This window comes from Macadamia integrifolia, chromosome 13, assembly GCF_013358625.1.
Source record: "Macadamia integrifolia cultivar HAES 741 chromosome 13, SCU_Mint_v3, whole genome shotgun sequence".
In the NCBI taxonomy this organism is placed as follows: domain Eukaryota; kingdom Viridiplantae; phylum Streptophyta; class Magnoliopsida; order Proteales; family Proteaceae; genus Macadamia; species Macadamia integrifolia.
This window is the reverse complement of record NC_056569.1, coordinates 15,446,878-15,469,164: the sequence shown is the minus strand read 5'-3', so window position 1 is coordinate 15,469,164 and position 22,287 is coordinate 15,446,878. Positions and strand designations below refer to the sequence as shown.

General features: G+C 38.6%; 1 protein-coding gene across 1 annotated transcript; it reads right to left on the bottom strand.

The window, feature by feature from the left end:
• Positions 1-19,611: 19,611 nt before the first annotated feature.
• Positions 19,612-21,794, bottom strand: LOC122059046. Its single transcript, XM_042621752.1, has 2 exons — positions 21,652-21,794; positions 19,612-21,190 (listed from the first exon to the last, which is right to left on the bottom strand). Exons 1-2 carry the CDS (start codon positions 21,792-21,794, stop codon positions 19,612-19,614), a joined length of 1,722 nt encoding a protein of 573 aa, XP_042477686.1.
• Positions 21,795-22,287: the final 493 nt, after the last annotated feature.

Here is a 22,287-nt window from a genome sequence, read left to right as displayed (position 1 = left end):
GGTGAGTCGATGCGGGGTGTGACAGCAGCAATTACTCGTATCTTTCAGTATTTCTTCATCTGTAAGCAACTGTAGAAACGCAACCCTAAAACGATGCAGAAGATAATGGAAAAACATAACAAACAATGCACATGGATTTTACGAGGTTCGGCAATGTTGCCTACATCCCCGATGAGATGAGATCTTGCTTCACTATCAATGGAGAATAGGGTTACAGCGCTCGTCCTCACACCTCTCAGTATTGCTTGCATTACAGAGAAAGAAACCCTCGCTACAAATATATAGCGAGAAAAAACCCTAATCCGAATTAAACTACAACTGCCACCATAATCCGGATTAAAATACAATTGCCCTCAAATAAAAAATTCGAGCGGGGGGCTACGCCCCCCTACACCCCCTGCATGCAGGGGGGCCTTCTGCCCCCCTTGCAACCCCCACGGCCCACTAACCGGTTAGCGGGACCGCCGTCTTGGCTGTCTAGGTGCTGCACCAGTACTCCCTGGATTAAACTGCGACGGAATACAAGACATCATACACCAACAAGCAACAACAGATTTATCTTCTTTATCTCTCCTTTAGTCCCATCGAACCTCAACTCGAAACCCCTGTTCTCTTCTTGATAATAACAATCTCCTTACCTCCATCCCTAATCGATCCATCGATCTCTCTCTCATTTTGATCCCTCCGGCACTAAGATAGTTGGAGTAGCCTCTGTTACGCTGGCATCGTCGTCGTCGTCGAGCAGCCATGGAGCGCCATCATTGATAAGCAAGGAGAAAAGATAAGCCCTAAGCCCAAATCTGGTTTTTATCAATCTATTTAGGGCTTTACAATCAAGGGTAAAATGGTAAGTTTATGCTTCTTCAAGGGTAGTTTGGTCATTTAGTAAATATTAACCTCGTGACATCATCACTTAACGATTTTCAACTAACAAAATAGACTTGTGTAATTTATTTACAAAAGTGAGTGACGTAAGAAATCTTTTTTCAAATAAACTGAGAGAGAGGTCATACCTTAGATAATGCATCACCTCCTCCTCCTCCTCCTCCTCCTCCTCCTCCTCGACTTCAAGAGAATATCCCAACATCGACGGTTTTGTCTCATGAATACTGGTGATGGCCGTGATCTGAAGATGACATTTGGAATGTGGGATATCTTGTGCCAGTCTTCTCCCCCTTCTCTATATCGTGTCTCTAATACGGGGCAATTATCAATTATAAGAGTTTGGAGGGCTGTCATATGTTGAAAACTGTCTGGCAAGAAACTAAGATTTTGACAACTAAAAATGTCAATAATTCGAAGAGACAGGAGATTGTGGATCCACTCTGGCAAAGCAGTCAGTCCCGTGCAGCAACTGATATGTAGACGTTGCAGCATTGTAGTGTGTTTCAATGAGCGTTGCTTGAACAAAGCCCAACAATCATCCTCCGAGAGTCCTTTCAAGTGGTGAGCAGGAAATGTGCCCATGATTGATGCTACTTTTTCAAGACGAGTGGTTACAGGAATTGAACATCCTTGAATTCCACATGTCAACAGTTAATGTTCTGAAGAACAGCTCGAAGAATAACTGCATCAACCATCTTGTTTGCAGCTTAATTGTCTACTTTATCAAAGTTTCTTAGATCTTTGAATTGAAAAGAAATTCTGAATCTCTCTAAAGGTGCAAAGGAATGATCTTCAAAAGAGTAAAAGAGCCTTCCTTTGTATTTCCCCTTTCTTTTTGTTCACAATTAGAGTCATAAATTCATAATGGCTACAATTGTTTGCAAAATTCCGTAAAAGATAGGATAGAAAATATCTTCAATTATAGAGAAAGAACAACAGATTTAGGAATACGGATATGCTGATACCGATCCGATCCGATCCGATCCGATCTGGATGCGTATCCATCACTTTTGCCCTTTGCTTAAAAATATATATATATATATATATATATATTTAGGGAGAGGGATAGTTACGTGCCAATATCAAGTATGCTAGCGATTAGTACCAATAGGAACACATGATAGAGTATCATTCAGGAAAGATATGAAGATCATTTAAAAAAAAAGGAAGAGAGATAGACACAATGGGTGCTAGCATACTTGATATCGGCGGCATACCCAACATTTTTCCATTTTTTAACTATATTACGTCTGAAAGAATACAAGTATCCAATCTAGATTTTGATCAGATATCAATATTAGTAGCAACCGATGCTGATATCGTACGACCGATACAAAACCAATATTTAAAAATATGTAGAGAAATCCGAGCTCATCCATCATCCCTTCCTACCTACCAATCAGAAACCTCTTGCCTCTTTCCTCTGGGACTATTGAAACCTTCCCCACCACCACCCATCGGTAAAGTGGGCCCCATATATAGGGCCGCGCCCAATCTTGGGACCCCAAAAAAAATAAAAACACATAACTAAGTCCAGTCCAAGGAAAACTTTCTGGCTGTTTTACAAATAATTTTGTAAGAATAAAAATAGTATTTTGAAGAATACAATGATTATAATAGTTGAAATTAAAAATATTATTTTAATTTATGCGGGTAATTACTGAAGCCAAACCATTTACTGCTAAAATATTTGTATTAAAAGCTCAAATTGGAGGCGGTTGTTTGTTTACCATTTCTGATGGTTATTTTTATTAAAAAAATTAGTACTATTATGGATTGATATTTTACCACGGTAAAATGTAATAATTTTTTGGAAGAGGGTTTCCTAAAAGACAGAGTGGGTCCTGCACCAGCAAGAGGGTAAATGCAAGTGCATGTAGAAGCATCAATATGAACGAAATTTTTACTTTTCATGATAGGCTATATAAAGATATATATATATATATGTACTATGACGGTGTTTATAGAAAACACCACCCAAAGGTTATCATATTTATCGCAGCAAAAGAACTACGGTGTTTTTTGCAACCACACACGTAAAATCTCTTCGACAACGTATATGAATAAACGCGCCACTAAAAGATTATATACAACGGCGTTTATCGTAACACCGCTATCATGTTACATCCGCCTATATAGGAAGGAATTCCAGCGTTGTTTACTTATGAATGCGAGTGCATATGGGAGTGTTTATTGCTAAATGCCGCTAAATATAGTGTCTTTTTTTTTTTTTTTTAATAAATGAACATATAGTGACGTGTGTAAGTAAACACCACTACAAGAAATGTTTTTTATTTTAAAACAAAAGACCTATAGTCAGGAAAAGCCACTAAATGTTTTTTTTTTTTTTTTTTTTTTATATTCTCATTTTGGATATGAATAAATAATTAATAGATTTTCAGAAGACCATACACAAGAATCTAATAAATGGCTATCCATTATGTAGAAAAGTTTAGTTGGAACAAAACATGTAACAAACCATATTGTTATGATGGTGACAAAAAAAAAAAAAAAAAATCCATATCCATATGTTAATACTCTATGTAACAAGAAATCTATAGCTCACAGGCTCGTAGTAACATAAGTAACATTATAAGCTTTTCAAAATAAAGGTGTTAAGTTTGTCTCGAATTCTTGACCCGTTTTGAAGATTGACCCGATCCGACATATTTTGGTGGCGACCCGAATGAGAAATTTTCTGAGATCTGTGATGGAAGCAGAGGGGTTGGGCCGGATTGACCGTGACCCAATGGGTCGACCTACGATTTGGAGTATATATAATATACTGTTGCTTGTTGAGAAAGTCATCGTATTCCAGGATTTTCACGCAGCTAGGGTTTCAGGGCAAGTTTTTCCTCGCCGCTACTAGGGTGTAATTTCTCTTCTACATAGTGAATCATCTTCTTCTTCGCCCGAGGACGTAGCACACCACCCTGGTGTTTGAACCTCGTTAAATCTCTGTCATATGGATCTATTGTCTTTTTATTATTCGTGTTTCTTGGTGTTTGATCTTACAAACTGGTATCAGAGCTGTGGGTTACTTCGATCCATGGCTTCAACGAAATATGATATTGATAGGTTCGACGGCAACATTAATTTTAGTTTATGGCAGGTTCGAATGATAGCTGTTCTCACGCAGCAGGATTTGTAGAAAACCCTATTTGGGAAGGCGAAGAAATCTGCAACTATGTCCGATGATGATTGGAACGATTTGGATGATAAAGCCCTTTCACCTATTCAGTTGTGTCTTTCGAATGATGTTCTACAGGAAGTTCTTTCAGAAAAAACGGCTGCAGAGTTATGGGTGAAGTTAGAAAACCTCTACATGACCAAATCCCTCACCAATAGGTTGAGATTGAAGCAATAACTGTGTACCCTTCATATGGGTGAAGGTACTTCTATTAAATCACATATATCTGAGTTCAATTCTATTGTTACTGATTTGAAAAGGATAGATGTTAAAATAGACGATGAGGATTTGGCCCTATTATTGTTATGTTCTCTGCCTCCATCTTATAAGCATTTTAGGGATACCATGATTTATAGTAGAGAGACAATCTCTATTGAGGATGTCAAAACGAATCTGCAAAGCAAGCAGAAGATTGATGATGAGTTGAGATCTACCAATAAATCTGATGGTGTTGGTTTGGTAGCTAGAGGGAGAACGAATGAAAGGGGTTCATATGGTGACAAAAAGAAGGCTAGATCAAAATCTAAGCACAAGAATTTAACCTGCAATTACTATAAGAAAAAAAGGCATATTAAATCTAAATGTTATAAGCTTTTAAATAAGCAGAAGGCAGGTGGTAGTGCTCAAAATCAACAGAAAAAAGATGATTCTGCAGAAGCTAGTATTGCTGAAGATGAGAGTGATTCTGATATGCTTTTGGTGACTGATGATAAAGTTAGATCACAGGATGAATAGATTCTTGACACTGGTTGTTCCTACCATATGTGTTCCAATCGTGAATGGTTCTCCACATACGAATCAGTTCGAGGTGGAGTTGTGTTGATAGGAAATAATGCTTCTTGTAAGACTATTAGAATGGGAACGATCAATATCAAGATGTAAGATGGCATTGTCAAAAGCTTGTCTAATGTCAGGCATGTCCCTGATTTGGAAAAGAATCCCATCAGTTTAGGCACTCTTGATTCAAATGGGTGCAAGTATACAGCTGAAGGTGGAGTTATGAAGATCAGCAAGGGTGTTCTCCTATTGATGAAAGGAATCAAGGTTTGCAGTTTGTATGTGTTGCAGGGTACTACAGTCACTGGGTCTATTGCAGCAACTTCATCATTTATGTCTGAATCAGATGTCATAAATTTATGGCATATGAGATTAGGCCATATGAGTGAAAGAGGGATGGCATCATTAAGTAAAAGGGGTTTGTTGTGTGGTCAGAGTACAGGAGCAATGGAGTTCTATGAGCATTGTGTGTTTGGGAAGCAGAAAAGAGTTAGTTTCAATATTACTATTCATAGGACCAAGGGAACTTTGGACTACATTCATTCAGACCATGGGGGACCTCCAGAATTGCTTCAAAGGGGGTGCAAGATACTTGCTTACTTTCATTGATGATTTCTCTGGGAAGGTTTGGGTCTATTTCTTGAAGCACAAAAATGAAGTATTTGTCACTTTCAAACAGTGGAAGAATTTGCTTGAGAAGCAGACCGGGAAACAAATTAAAAGGTTGAGAACCGATAATGGCTTAGAGTTTTGTGAAGGTGACTTTAATGAGTTCTGCAAAAATGAAGGTATTGCACGACACCATACAGTTGTTAAAACACCCCAGTAGAATGGAGTGGCAGAGCGTATGAATAGAACCTTGTTAGAAAAGGCAAGGTGTATGTTATCAAAAGCAGGATTGGGCAAGGAGTTCTGGGCAGAAGCAGTTAACAGAGCAACCTTGTTGGTGAATCGATCACCTTGCACAGCTATTGAGTGCAAGACTCTAGAAGAAGTTTGGTCAGGTAAACCTACAGACTACTCAAATTTAAAAGTATTTGGATGTACTACTTATGCACATGTAAATGAAGGGAAGTTGGAACCTAGGGCTAAGAAATGTATTTTTCTTGGGTATGGATCTGGAGTGAAAGGATACAGATTGTGGTGTCTTGATCCAAAGTCTCCAAAATTTCTTATTAGCAGAGATGTTACTTTTGATGAATCTTCTATGTTGCATCCTAGGAAAGAAGCTCCTATTCATTGTGATGAAGGTCAAGAAAAATCGAGAGAGAATGCGGAGTTTGAAATTAGTGGTTCATCTTCAAACAAAGCACAATCTACTTTAGTCCAGCTATCTACTTTTACTGAAGGAGATGATGCTCAAGAGAATCAAGAAGAAGAGCGGTACAGCATTGCCAAGGATAGACCAAGGAGGAATATTATACAACCACAAAAGTATGGGCATGCTGAATTTGTTGCTTATACATTGTCTGTTGTAGATACAATTGAAAATAATGAGTCTGCAATATATTCTGAAGTTGTTGTTTCAATTGGTTCTACAAAATGGTTGATTGCCATGAATGAGGAGATGGAATCTCTTCATAAAAATCAGACTTGGGGGCTTGTGGAGCCGAGAACAGGGAAGAAAATTATTAGTTGTAAATGGGTCTTCAAGAAGAAGGAATTTCCCTCAGGTATTGAAGATGCTAGGTACAAGGCACGTTTGGTTGCAAAGGGCTGCAATCAGGTACAAGGAATTGATTTTAATGATATTTTCTCATCTGTTGTTAAGCATAGTTCTATTCGTGTCTTACTTGCTTTAATTGCTATGCATGATTTGGAGTTGGAGCAACTTGATGTGAAAACAACATTCTTGCATAGTGAACTAGAAGAACAGATTTATATGCATCAACCTGAAGGGTTTGTTATTGAAGGTAAGGAGGACCATGTATGCTTATTGAAGAAGTCCCTATATGGTTTGAAACAGTCTCCTAGATAGTGGTATAAAAGGTTTGATTCAGTCATGGCTAGTTTTGGATACTCCAGGTGTCAATATGACTGTTGTGTTTATTTCAGAAAGCTCTCTGATGGGTCATTCATATATTTGTTACTTTATGTTGATGATATATTGATTACAGCAAAAGATAGGAATAAGGTCAATAGGTTGAAGGAACAATTAAGTTTTGAATTTGAGATGAAAGATTTGGGGGCAGCAAGGAAGATCCTTGATATGGAGATCAAGAGGGATAGAAAAGCAGGGAAGCTGTGGCTATCTCAACAAAATTACACTGAGAAGGTATTGAATCGTTTTGGCATGAAAGATGTCAAACCTATAACTACTCCTCTTGCATCTCATTTTAGACTTTCAACTGCTCTATCACCTAAGACAAATGAAGAGGTGGAGTACATGTCACGTATTCCATACTCTAGTGCAGTTGGCTCCATTATGTATGCTATGGTTTGCACTCGTTCTGATATTTCACAAGTTGTCAGTGTGGTGAGCAAATATTTGTCATGTCTAGGAAAAGCTCACTGGGAAGCAGTGAAGTGGATACTTAGGTACTTGAAAGGGATCTCTGGTGTTCAAAGATTAAAGTATCGGTATCTGTCGCCGTATCGATCGGCCAAAATTAAGATACGTATCAGAGGGTATCGTATCGTATCAGAGATACACTAAGATACGCTAAAGATACACACATAAATGGATAGAAAATATTTTTTTAAACACTTTTGCATAAAAAATTTGTTAAAAAAAGCTATTGATAACATGTATTATGCATAAACACTAAATTTAGGGTATCGTACTAAGAATTCAAGGTTTGTAGTTGTCCCATTAATGTGAAATCCTTGTTCCCAACCTTGATTTCCACTTTAGTTAGAGAGAAATATGGCTAACAGCAACTTTGGAATAAAAACCCTTCAAAAAATCGTGTCTTTTGAAAAATTACCCATCTTGGCCATTATATGACCGTAGCGCATTGTATCGGTACATACCGATACCATAGTTTTTTAGGCGCTGGTAAGGCGCTTGCCGCCTTACCAGCGCCTTAGTGCTGATGCGGTCTAGAGATGGTAAAGCAGTGCTCCACCTTATGTGAAATGGCGCCTTATGAATTTTTTTTTTTTAAACACATTTTAAAATTACTTGATGAAGATTCCAAATATAGATTTTTTATTGGTAGGTGTGTGGTTTTGTTAACACTTGAGATGTATGGGATCAGCTTTATTCCATAAAAAATAACCAAAACAAACAAAACAAAAACACGATTCACAAACAGAGTTTGGATTTTGTCAAGGGTTTCAAAAAAGGGTTTTGAAAAGGAATCAAGGAACAAGGAAGAACCATTGATCCAGGCCACCATTTTGCTCCGGTAGTGGTGAGCATCATTCTTCTTTGACGGGAGTAGAAATATAGTGGATGACCTTAGGACTTAGGCACTCATTTTGGCATCATAGAGGTAAGTATAATAAATACTTGTATTTTTTATGTCTTCTTTTCTTTATATTTATAATTTTGTTTCATAATTATGTATTTATATTATATGTTAATATGTTATGATGATTAATAATTGATGATTGATGATTGATGATTGATGAAGATGAACTTAGTTTATTCATTTTATTGATTTGTTTTCATTGGTATGAATATAAACCTTTAATATTTATTTAACATATGAGTAATAGGATTCAACTAGGATATGAGCCAAATAGATTGGTTTTATAAAAAAATTACACAAGAACGCTTTAGTCGATAAGGTGACGTTTTGTGCCTGCTTTATCACTAAGGCGCTCTGAAAGACCCTCAAATGCCTCCGTCGCCTTACCGCCTTAAAAACTATGATCGATACGTACCGATATATATCGACACTCACTGATACGTGTCGATATATACCGATACGTACCGATCGATACATATCGATACTCACCGATACGTACCAATACATACCGAAACGTACATTTTACCTCAATTTTATATTTTTCATAGAGTCGTATCGAGGCATATCGTATCGTATTGATGTGTATTGGTGGTGTATTGATGCATCTCGGTATGTATTATAGGATATATATCGATATAAAAGGATTTTAAAAATTCCATGTATCGTATCGGTGTGTATTGTATCGGTCGGCTAAATTTAAGATACGTATCGGAGGGTATCGTATCAGTATCGGAGATACTTAAAACCATGCTGGTGTTTGTTTGGAGTTTGGGAGGTCACTCACAGGCTATGTATTTACTCTTGGAGGAAGTATGGTTAGTTGGAAAGCTACTTTACAGGCTACAGTTGCATTATCTACTACTGAAGCAGAGTATATGGCAGTGATTGAGCCAATTAAAGAAGCTATTTAGCTTAGAGGTTTGTTGGGAGAACTCAACATGGATTATGGGGTGACTGTTGTCCATTGTGATAGCCAGAGTGCTATTCACTTGACTAAAGATCTAATGTATCATGAGAGGACAAAGCATATTGATGTTCGGTATCATTTCATAAAAGAGATAATTGCTCAAGGTAATATTCAAGTGTTGAAGATTGATACTGAAGACAATCCAACTGATATGTTGACTAAGCCTTTATGTGTTGGTAAGTTCGAGCATTGCTTGAACTTACTTGGTGTTTGTCGTGTTTGAGTTCAGCCCTTTGGAGGGCTATTAGAGAAGATGAAGATATTAGCTATTTGTTTATCTGTTGGAGGAGAATTTAAGCCAAGGTGGAGATTTGTTAAGTTTGTCTTGAATTCTTGACCCGTTTTAAAGATTGACCCAATCCGACATATTTTGGTGGCAACCCGAATGGAAAATTTTCTGAGATCTGTGATGGAAGCAGAGGGGTTGGGCCAGATCGACCGTGACCCGATGGGTCGTCCCGTGATTTGGAGTATATATAATGTACTGTTGCTTGTTGAGAAAGTCATTGTATTCCAGGGTTTTCACGCAACTAGGGTTTCAGGGCGAGTTTTTCCTCGCCGCTGCTAGGGTGTAATTTCTCTTCTATATAGTGAATCATCTTCTTCTTTGCCCGAGGACGTAGCACACCACCCTAGTGTGTGAACCTCGTTAAATCTCTGTGTCGTACGGATCTATTGTCTCTTTATTATTCGTGTTTCTTGGTGTTTGATCTTACAAAAGGTTCAGACATCAAGGTGGATTAACATCCTCTGCAGGGAGGATCTCACGCAGTGAGGTGTGGCGAAGTTCCTGGTGACGACACGTGGCCTAATCGGATTGAACGATTGAATCTTTAACTCAAAATGGAAGAGCACCTAGGAGTTATCTAGGGTATGATGGTTCGAATCCATCATACTTTGCATCATCATCAGAGGCAACTCTTTCGGTAAGTAGAAGACAAAATCCATGCAAGTACCTGGAAAAATGAAAAATACCATTCGAGTTCTCATTAAAGATCTATCAAAGGAAACTTTATCTATAAGTAAAAGACAAAATCCATAAGTACTTAGAAAAATAAAAAATACTAGTCAAATCCCGATTAAAGATTTATAAAAGTTCCATACATTTCACAAGTAAATTTCTATTTTTGAATTTTATTATATAAAGATGTTACCAGTAGGTTTCTATTTTTGAGTTTTATTATATAAAGATGTTACTAGACTCCAAAATGGTTTAACGTCTCGTTCAATTTCGGACCACATTCGAATCTAATGTTGTTATGGATAAGTTTGGAACCCTTCTTAGTTCTTGTGCTTGCTTCATGGGCCCGAGCCCAACTGAAACGTGAGTTTGAAAAATATAGAATGGGCTACCCTAACATTTCCCTCTTAAATGCTTGCTTGTTGGGCGCCCACAGATAAACAACAAAGTCTCTATTCCTATAGTAGACAACGGTGCTGGGAATTGCTTTCAAACTTGAAGGTATCAAAACAGCCCTACAATGATAGCTTCATAAACAGGGATTGCAAAAAGCAGATGGATCCACTTAGGAGGGCTTACCTTCATTAAATAAACATCAATTGGCACTAGATCAAAGACTTATATTTAGGCTGCGTTTGGCTGTAGGGGAAATTGGATGAAAAGGGAAGGGAAGTGAAGCAATTTTTTTTCCCTTTTAAGTCGTTTGGTTGCAACAGAAGTGAATTGAAATTAATTTACCATAGTTGTTTGGTTGGATGTAAAATTGATGTAAACTAGATGTAAAATAAAAAAAAAAAACAAATAATCCAACCCAACTCCCTCAAAAGAGATTTTTTTGGGGGGGGGGGAGGAATACTTTTCAATCCAGAACCCACCCAACTCCTCACAATTTATGTTGGTTATGTGAATCATGTCATTCAAGGTCTATACCAAATCAAACCAAATGTCATTAGAAACTATGTTCTATCATTAAAAAAAATAAACCATTTCATTCTATATATCAGATGAATGTAGCATAAATAAATATTTAAAATAATATAAAAGATGATCACAAATAAAACAGCAATAGATCACAAGTGATAACGACTGAAAGGCTCATTCTAAAAGTCTTTTGGTTAAAACAAATCCAACAGTTCAGTAATGCTCAAGGATTAAAGTATCGGTATCTGTCGCCGTATCGATCGGCCAAAATTAAGATACGTATCGGAGGGTATCGTATCGTATCGGAGATACACTAAGATACGCTAAAGATACACACATAAATTGATAGGAAATATTTTTTTAAACACTTTTGCATAAAAAATTTGTTAAAAAAAGCTATTGATAACATGTATTATGCATAAACACTAAATTGAGGGTACCGTACTAAGAATTCAAGGTTTGTAGTTGTCCCATTAATGTAAAATCCTTGTTCCCAACCTTGATTTCCACTTTAGTTAGAGAGAAATATGGCTAACAGCAACTTTGGAACAAAAACCCTTCAAAAAATCGTGTTTTCTGAAAAATTACCCATCTTGGCCATTATATGACCGTAGCGCACTGTATCGATACATACCGATATCATAGTTTTTAAGGCGTTGGTAAGGCGCTTGCCTTACCAGCGCCTTGGTGCTGATGCGGTCTAGAGATGGTAAGGCAGTGCTCCACCTTATGTGAAATGGCGTCTTATGGATTTTTTCTTTTAAACACATTTTAAAATTACTTGATGAAGATTCCAAATATAGATTTTTTATTGGTAGGTGTGTGGTTTTGTTAACACTTGAGATGTATGGGATCAGCTTTACTCCATAAAAAATAACCAAAACAAACAAAATAAAAACACGATTCACAAACAGAGTTTGGATTTTGTCAAGGGTTTCAAAAAAGGGTTTTGAGAAGGAATCAAGGAACAAGGAAGAACCATTGATCCAGGCCACCATTTTGCTCCGGCAACGGTGAGCATCATTCTTCTTTGACGGGAGTAGAAATATAGTGGATGACCTTAGGACTTAGGCACTCATTTTGGCATCATAGAGGTAAGTATAATAAATACTTGTATTTTTTATGTCTTCTTTTCTTTATATTTATAATTTTGTTTCATAATTATGTATTTATATTATATGTTAATATGTTATGATGATTAATAATTGATGATTGATGATTGATGAAGATGAACTTAGTTTATTCATTTTATTGATTTGTTTTCATTGGTATGAATATAAACCTTTAATATTTATTTAACATATGAGTAATAGGATTCAACTAGGATATGAGCCAAATAGATTGGTTTTATAAAAAAATTACACAAGAACGCTTTAGTCGATAAGGTGACGCTTTGTGCCTGCTTTATCACTAAGGCGCTCTGAAAGACCCTCAAACGCCTCCGTCGCCTTACCGCCTTAAAAACTATGACCGATACGTACCGATATATATCGACACTCACTGATACGTGCCGATATATACCGATACGTACCAATTGATACATATCGATACTCACCGATACATACCAATACATACCGAAACGTACATTTTACCTCAATTTTATATTTTCCATAGAGTCGTATCGAGGCATATCATATCGTATCGATGTGTATTGGTGGTGTATTGATGCATCTCGGTATGTATTATATATCGATATAAAAGGATTTTAAAAATTTCATGTATCGTATCGGTGTGTATTGTATCGGTCGGCTAAATTTAAGATACGTATCGGAGGGTATCGTATCGGTATCGGAGATACTTAAAACCATGGCAAGGATTAAAGTATCGGTATCGATCGTCATATCGGTCGGCCAAAATAAAGATACGTATCGGAGGGTATCGTATCGTATCGGAGATACGCTAAGATACGCTAAAGATATGCACATAAATGGATAGGAAACACTTTTTTATACACTTTTGCATAAAAAAATTGTTAAAAAAAGTTATAAATAACATGTATTATGCAAAAACACTAAATTGAGAGTATCGCACTAAGAATCCAAGGTTTGTAATTGTCCTATAAATGTAAAATCCTTGTTCCCAACCTTGATTTCCACTTTAGTTAGAGAGAAAAATGGTTGACCGCAATTTTGGAACAAAAACACCTCAAAAAATTGTGTTTTTCTAAAAAATTACCCATTTTTTCCATTTTATGACCGTATCGGTACGTATTGGTGTGTATCGTTCGATACATACCGATACCCACTGATACGTACCGATACATACCGAAACATACATTTCACTTCAATTTTGAATTTTTCATAGAGTATTGGTACATATCAGTGAGTATCGGTGCGTATCGTAGGATACGTATCGATACATAAGGGTTTTAAATTTTTTATGTATCGTATCGGTATGTATCGTGCTGATGCCTACCGATACTGATACGTATTGGCCGATACGGCACGATACGCACCGATACTTAAAACCATGGAGATAAGTTTTGTAAAAAATTGAAGGAAATTTCCTTTAGCAGGTCTGCAATATGAGATTCCATTGAACAAGAATCTCAGCTTTTGCACGGAACAACAAGGGAATAAATAATATAGAAATAGTAAAATAAATCTAAAAATTATAAAAATTTCATAGTAAATATATCATGACTTAATCTATAACTTTTAAGCAGGAACATCTATAAAAAAATCCTTATGAAAAATCATGCAACTGATTGCACTTCATTGTTGCCCACTGAGGACAATAGTGAGTTATGCTCAATAAAAATACGATAACAGGGAGCAAAAAAACTTCAACTGCGAAGCTATAAAAAGGAAAGAGAAGAAGACTTAACCCCTATAACTTCTGTGAATGGTTTTTTGTGGTTAGAAGGGTGCAGGCGTAGGTGTTGTTAATATAAGCTCAAACTGCTACAAAGTACTACACAACAGCTCCTTATGATTCCAGTGTGCGAATCTCAGGGCTTGGACTATGGCAGGATTTTAATGTCGTGTGTAATTATTTGTGTGGGATTCCCAAGACATAGGAGGGGTCATGTATTTATAGTTTGGAGACCTCTTGGCCAACTAAGGCAAATGATGAATACTTCCAAATAAGGTATGATCTCGTTCCTCGTTGAAGATAGATCTTGGGTCTATATCTGGGAAGTATATATTCCTCAGAGTCTTCTACGTGTCCTAGAGGTTTTAGTGTGTGTCTAAGAGTATGTCCTAGTTGGCAAGTACAAGATTAGAAGAAGATATGGCCAAAAATTCATCAAATCCCTAGAATTTCACAAAACTCGGCACAAAACACTCTTTGACCGACATAATTATCAATTAATCAACGTCAACCTGAATGCAAATAGCGTATACCAGAGTGCATCTGACATCGACTTGAGTCAGTACAACTCTGACTCAAGTGGACTCAGTGGGTGTGGTCCAATTGGTTTTTGGCTCAATTTAAGACCAATCTATGGTTTTTTGGGTGGTCTTGATCAATTCTAAATATTTCAAAACCAATTTCTAATTTTGAAATTTTTTTACTCAATTAATTAACTATCCTATGCCAGCATGGAAGTATGAATATATTGCCCAAGTTTGAGAGAGTATTTCAGCTAGGGGTGTCAATTCTGAGCCCGCATCGGTAGGCCCGACACGTTTATGGCCCAACCTAGACTAGCTCGATTAATAAACGTGTGCTTGAGCCTGACACGTTAATTAAACGGGTGATCACGGTGTAGGTAGCTAGCCCGTCGGGTGCCTGACCGAACCGACAAGTTTATACGCCTAGTTTGAACCGACTCGTTGTAACCCGACCCAGTCCGACCCCTTTACTACTACGTAAAATTCCTATTTTGTCATCACTAGTAAGAAATTAATTAAACTTTCTTATCCTTTGCTTTGTAATAGGATTTGATTTAATTAACCTTTGTTTCGTAAGTTGTAATGGTCATAATCTCTTCTTTTTTTTTAAAAAAAAGAACAACCATAATCTCATATCACTTCTCTTCTTAATAAAGATTTATGCCACATATTCTCGGCCTTCAACCCACTTAAGAAAATAAATTTAGGGTAGGCACATTTAAAGTCCATTTAAAACCTGTTTAGACTTAAATAGGTCCGTGGCTCGGTTAAGACCTAGTTAAGTCCATTTAAGCAAGCCCGATTAAAGCCCGATACCAATTGCCCCAATTATAAACCGTGCCATGCCACCAAAACTAGGCCCGCTTACTTAAACAGGCATTCACGGTGCAAGGCTTCCCAGTGGTCAAGCCCGACTAGGCCGGACCAAGACCGGCCCAGCCCATCCAATTGACACCCCTAATTTCAGCCATAAATACATGATCACTGTATGTCTCAGGGATTTTCCAACTATCATTGTTTAGTCCTTTCAGGGGTGTCAAAATGCAGTGTCTGCAATGACTAATATCAATATTGCCTCGTGGGAGCTTCCCACATTTGGATTCCAAGGATCAACTAATATCCAACTTAATTTGCATAAGCCAATTTATGAACTTATGTGTGTTAGATCCTATTAGTTGGGTTCATTGTGGAATAAACAGTATATCAAGTAGAATAATAATAATACATTACGCTTTGCACTTTCATTCACCATAATAAGTTTTTCGTAATTTACATTTTTATTTTATTGTTCTTTAAATTCAATAGATTCAAATTGGAAATGACCTCATCCCATAACTTGGATGCAAGTTGCTTAAGGTTGTCCCATGTTTATTCTTTGGGTTTTATTAACAACTGTTCTATTAAGTTTTTAACATTTGTGCAAACTTAATTAATACTGCTATGCTTATGGATTTTTTTTTATTATTATTATTAATCATGATTCAAAAGCAAATCATGGCGGAGAAATTCTAAATACCATATGATGGAATGTGATTCATAACTTAATTGTTCATATATTTAGATGATATATTCAAAACTAAAGCATGTTTCTCTTAGGAGTATGAACCTAAGGAAGTTATAAATTTGAAATTTAGCCACAATAATTTTATCAAAATTAGGTTCATCGTGACTGGAGAATTGTTGCACAAGAGATAACTAAGACTGACAAGCTCCATGGCGCAAACTATGATATGTGGAACTGCTACATAGAGATTGCACTCATTAGTGACCGACTTAATCACGTCATGAATGGTGACAAGCCTGAATTAATCCACACCCGCTAAGGTTGAAAAGAAAGCCAAAGAAAAGCGGGAGCATGATGACAAGGTAGCTCATTCTATTTTACTCTTTCACATGGACCTAATGTTGATCAAGGTTTTTGAAGAATACAAGACGAACAAGGAAATGTTAAGGAAGATCAAGGAAAAGTTGTCATTCAATCAGATATCAACATTCAACTTCTCTTCAACACAGGTACAACACGTGCGATATGGAGTTATTATAGTTAGATGTAAAGACAACAATCTTAAATGGTGAGTTGAAGGAAACGATCTACATGCGACAGCCTAAGAAGTTTTGAGGTACTGGGATAGTAGAACGAAATATATAAATTGAAGAAATGTTAAACGGATTGAAACAATCTTCTAAGCAATGGTATTTGAAATTCCATAGCATTGGTCTCAAACTCGGGTATATATCTAATAAATTAGATAATTGTGTTTTTCATAAAGATTAGGGGTAGGGTTTACAATATTATCCCTATATGTGGATGATATACTTATCGTGGGAAATGACATGAAAATGATGACTCAGACTAAATCCGATTTAAGTGCCAACTTTGAGATGAAGAATATGGGCTAAGTAGCCTACATCCCTGATATTCAAATTGCTAGAGACAAGAAAAATAAAAGGTTATCACCGAGTCCAAAAAAGTACCTGCATCAATACTCAAAAGGTTTGGCATGTAGGATTGTAACGCATAAGCTTGGTAATAGGAAGCTTAATATATGCCATATTGTGTACAAGATCGGATTTGGCATTCCTGGTAGGTCTTGTTAGTAGATAACAAAACAACCATAAACCTGCTCTTTTTTTTTTTTTTTTTTTTTTTGCTAAAGGATGATTTTATTTAAGGGGAAAAATACATCCAAAGAAGAAAAGAAATTCAAGCAGGCTCGCAACCACTACAGCCACTTGCAAACTCCACCTTCGGCATGGCCATCAACAGAGTGTACAAGCGAGAGCCTAGCAGAAACGAAAACTATGCCTACCCGAGGCGTCATTTACTAAATCATCTAATACATGACTGGGAAAAGTGGTGGAGTAGTCAGAGGCTCCCGATTTTGCTACCTTCTTTGCCAAAAAATCTGCCACAATGTTCACCTCACGGAAGCAGTGGGTAATCTTCCATGTAATGGGCTGAAGGAATGGGAGAGCAAACCGCCATTTTTGTAAAACAAACCAAGGGATATGCATCTTCTGAGTGGCAGCCACTGCAGCTGCGGAGTCAGACTCGATCCACAAGCCCCTTGCATTCATATTCATAGCAACCAATATTGCTTCCTTGACAGCACTAAATTCAGCTTCATATATTTTTTTAACACCCAAAAAAATACTGAAAGCCTTACAAACCTGACCATTACTGTCACGGACAATGCCCCCTGCTCCTACACGACCCGTGTTTCCCAATGAACTGTCATCAACATTAATTTTGATCCACTGATCCGGTGGCTTACACCAATGAACTTCCAGTGGCGGCACAATCTTTGGGTTATCAATCTTCTGCCCCAGTTTTCTGCAACACATAATATCAGGAATCGATTTCACTTCACCCTTAGAAGTCCCTGCATATAGAGCAAGATCCTGGCAGATGTATTGAAATGAGTAGATCCCATTCCTCTTTTTTCCTTCATACCGTCTAATATTTCTTTCCCTCCAGATTTGATTAGCAATGATGGTAAACCCTATCATCCAAGAGTTTTTTAAATTGATAGATCTTGATTTCCTCTTCCACCAGTGAAATAAGCTATCAACTGACTCATGTTCAGACCATCGAATTGCGAAACAAGAGGTGAACTTCTCCCAAATATCTCTGGAGAAAGAACAATAAAGGAAAATATGCTCCATACTTTCTTCGTTCTGCTCACAGAGGCTACATCTAGAGGCTAGGAAAATTCCTTTTTTTCTTATAAGCTCGTCCGTTGAGAGTCTCTCATGAGCTAGTCGCCATCCAAAGGTAGCAATTCTTGGAGGGAGGTTTTTATGCCAAACCAAAGAGTTCCAATGCACTGCCGATGAAACTCTTCTAATATCCTCCCACGTTGATGAGGTAGTAAAAGAATAAAGAGGAGCTAGCTGCCATATACATAAGTCCTCAAATTGGACACTGGGAATCTTCACCTCTTTAATTGCAAGGAAAATTTGTCTGAGATAGTTAGAGCGGACCTCTGGTAGTGACCATTCTCCATTCCTGATGAAATTGCTAACCTTAGCGTTGCAGGGGAGGGGAGGGAGGTCAGGAGTCTGAATCTCCTCAAGAATAGACCTAGGGCCCCACCATTTGTCTTTCCAGAAGTTTGCTAGATCGCCTCTCCCAATAATCCAACGTTCGTTTGCCTCCACAGTCTTCCACACCTTGCTGATGCCCAGAGCAATAGACGACGACCGACAACCTTTATTAAATGACCCATATTTTTTCATAAATTTGGCTCTAAGAAAGGAATTGGCAGCAGATTTCTCATGCTTTATTCTCCATACCAATTTACACAGCATTGCCATGTTCGTGTCTCTGAGTCTTCTAATACCTAAACCCCATTCTTTCTTCTGTTTGCAAACAGACTCCCACTTCACTGTAATTGGTTTCGAGGTATCCACTTCCCCTACCCAGATGAAGTTCTTCATCCATCTTTCCATGGTTACAAGGAGAGCAGAGGGCCACCAATAGATCGCAAAATTATGATTAGGAATGCCGGAGATGACTGATCTAACCAACTCCACCCTACCCGCCATCGACAGAAGTTTACCTTTCCATCCTGCAAGGCGCCCCTTTACTTTATCCAACACAGGCAGCAATGCCTCCTTTGTGATTCTTCCCTTGAAGATCTCAACACCGAGGTATCAAGTTGGAAAGCTGCAGATGGGGATGCCCAAAGTCTCAACGATGGCTTGCTTACTAGCTGGAGCAATTTTTCCTAGGAAGAGCTTGCTTTTCTCGAAGCTGATGTGTTGACCAGAGAACTCCTGATATTTCATAAGAAAATTTTTAAGGTTAGCCACATACCTGGATGAAGCATTTGAGAAGATAAAAATATCATCGGCAAATAAAATGTGCCCAGGGGTTACAACGCCTTTAGGGCCACAAATGGGCATAATATCTTTCTGGTGGATCAATCTCGTCAGGCCTCGAGATAGAACCTCTTCCGCCATGATAAAAAGCAAGGGGGATATAGGGTCTCCCTGTCTCAATCCTCGCTCCACGCCAAAGAAGCCCTGCGGTCCTCCATTGACAAGAACAGATATCTTAGTTTAAGCCAATAATTGATGTAGCCATGTGATCCAATTTTCTGAGAATCCAAACTTTTCCATCACCTTAAAGAGGAAAGACCAAGAATCGTGTCTTATGCCTTTCTGATGTCTAATTTTAGACCAAGGCCACCCCCTCTTGTGGCAGAGTACATCAAGTTCGCCAACTCGGATGCCACACTAATGTTGTCATGGATCAGCTTCCCTTTCTGAAAAGCTCCCTGTTCTTCTGAAATGAGTCTGGGGAGAAATCTCTCTAAGCGCATAGCCAACACCTTAGAAATTATTTTGCAGAAAAAGTTGCTCATACACAATGGCCGATACTTGTCTAGGGCCTCGGCTCCGTTCACATTAGGTGTCAGGATCAGGAAATTGTTGTTAACACCTTTAGGCATACGACTAGTCCTGAAGAAGGCTTTCACCGCATTACAAACATCACTTTCCACAATGCTCCAACACTTCCTGAAAAATTTTCCAGAGAAGCCGTCTGGGCCAGGCGAGCTTTCAGGATCAAGCGCCCAGACCGCCTTCATGATCTTTGCATTACCAGGAAGTGAGTCTAGGTGAAATATGTCTACTTGTTGGAGGACCCTCGGAATGTTGTCCAAAAGCTCGAGATGATCGACAGTAGGAGCATTTTTGTGAAATCCCTCATAGAATTCCACAATATAATCACCCAAATTAGTTTGCCCTTCCACAATCGACCCATCCTGTTTTTTGAGGGATCGGATAGTATTTCTATTTCTTCGCATTTTAGCAGATAGATGGAAAAACTTAGAATTTTTGTCCCCATAAGTCATCCACCTGATTCTCGCCTTTTCTGCCCAAAGCTTTTCATGGTTATCTTGCGCCTTGAGTAGAGCCATTTTAGCATCAGCCTCCATTCGGAACAGTTGATCCAACATCCCATTACTGTCAATCTCCTCCTGCACGTGGGTGAGATTTTTCTTTGCCTCGTCGAGATCCCTTTCAAAATGGGGAAAGGTCAGATTTGCCCAGCCTTTTAACGCCCCTTTGAGCCGCTTAAGCTTAGACATTAGGGATAAAATAGGGGAACCTGGAACCCACTCAGCCCAGGATTCAACTACAACCCTGTCGAAGTCCTCATGATCTGTCAAAAAATTATTAAATCGAAAGGGGCAATTTGGAGGGCGCTGGCTGCTACTTGAGACCATAAGCAGAGGGGAGTGGTCAAAGGCAAACCGAGAAAGGACCTGTTGAGAATAGTCCTGAAAAAAGGATATCCACTCTTCGTTACAAACTCCTCTATCCAGAACAGCACAGACATTACCTCGGCGGCGATTATTTGTCCAGGTGAATTTCCTGCCCATCGAGGGCACCTGAGACAAAAGACATGCGTCAACCATGGCTCCAAATTCCGCTTCCGACCCCAAACTGAAATTTCCTGGGCCACGTTTCTCGTGAGATTGAAGGTAGGCATTGAAGTCACCAATAACGGTCCATGGAGTCGGAGTTTGAGGAGTATCGGCCACCAAATCCAGCCATAAAGGTCTTCGCCCCGCCCTAAAGCTGCTTGCATGAACAAAGGAAATCTGGATATGGCTCAGACCCCATTCCAAAGCAATTGTAACATGTTGCTCAGACTCAGATACAGAAACAGGGACCTTCAAATTTCTTCTCCACAGGATCCATAGATTTGGAATTCTACTGAGCCTATTGTTATGAATAAAATCACCGTAAAAGCCCAGTTTATTAAAAAAAACAAATTGGGAAAGTTACAGGTACCTATAATCGGTTCTGCGATACACAGAAGGTCTGGATCCTTCTGAATAATCAACTCTCTCAAGGCCCGTCTTCCGACCGTCTTCTTGATGCCCCTAATATTCCAGAAGAGGACCTTCATCAAATCACTTCTTTGTGGCATCCAGATGACCATACATTGAAGTCTGCCCCAGCATTCCACCTTCATGTGCAGGTCTCTTAGAGTTATCTTCCACACCTCGAAGAAAACTGTCAATTGCTATCACTTCTTGGTGTTGGACTATCACCCTTCCTCCCACAATATGTGATGAGGACAAGTCTGAAACAACATGATCAGGGCCCTCCCATTCATGGTCGCGCCCTCTTCTGCCAGTGCTAGTCTTCCAGCGGCCTCCCCGTCTGCCAATGTTCACTGCACTGTGTTAGGAGCCTCAATCTCAGCGCCTTCCTGGTTGCTCTCTTCCCTGAAAGAAAGAGAGTCATGTTCGGACAAGGAGCATTCAGAGTCCACTGGGTCGGATCCATATTTAGTTCTGCCCAATGGATTGTCCACCATAAGTCAGTCAACAAGTTGCTGGTCAACCTCGCTAGGTGGAGGAATGCACTGCCCATGTGGTGAGCTAGCCTCAAAGCCGTTATCTTCCACCGAGTGCTCCTTAGAACTTCCTTCAAAAAGTTGATTTGGAATGATCCCATTGCCACTTGGCAAATTCCCTTCCTTCTCAGAATTGTCTTCCAAGGGAAGGACGATTTCAAGATTTCCATATATGCTATTAGGCGTAGACTTCCTTAGAATAGCCGCTCTTGATAAGGAAAGAGATCCGTTCATTAGATGGGCGGAGAATCTTCCAGCATTACTCACCATCTCCACTGCGTCGCCTCCCTGCCAGCGGCCTTCATCCCGTCTTCCACCTTCTTCTTCACCAAACATCGCTCCATCTATGGGTCCCTCACGGTGCTGCATCTCTCTATTTGGTGCTTGCCGATGGCGGCAAGATTGCGCATTATAACCCATCCTCTTACAATGTCCGCACCTAAGCATGCCGTCT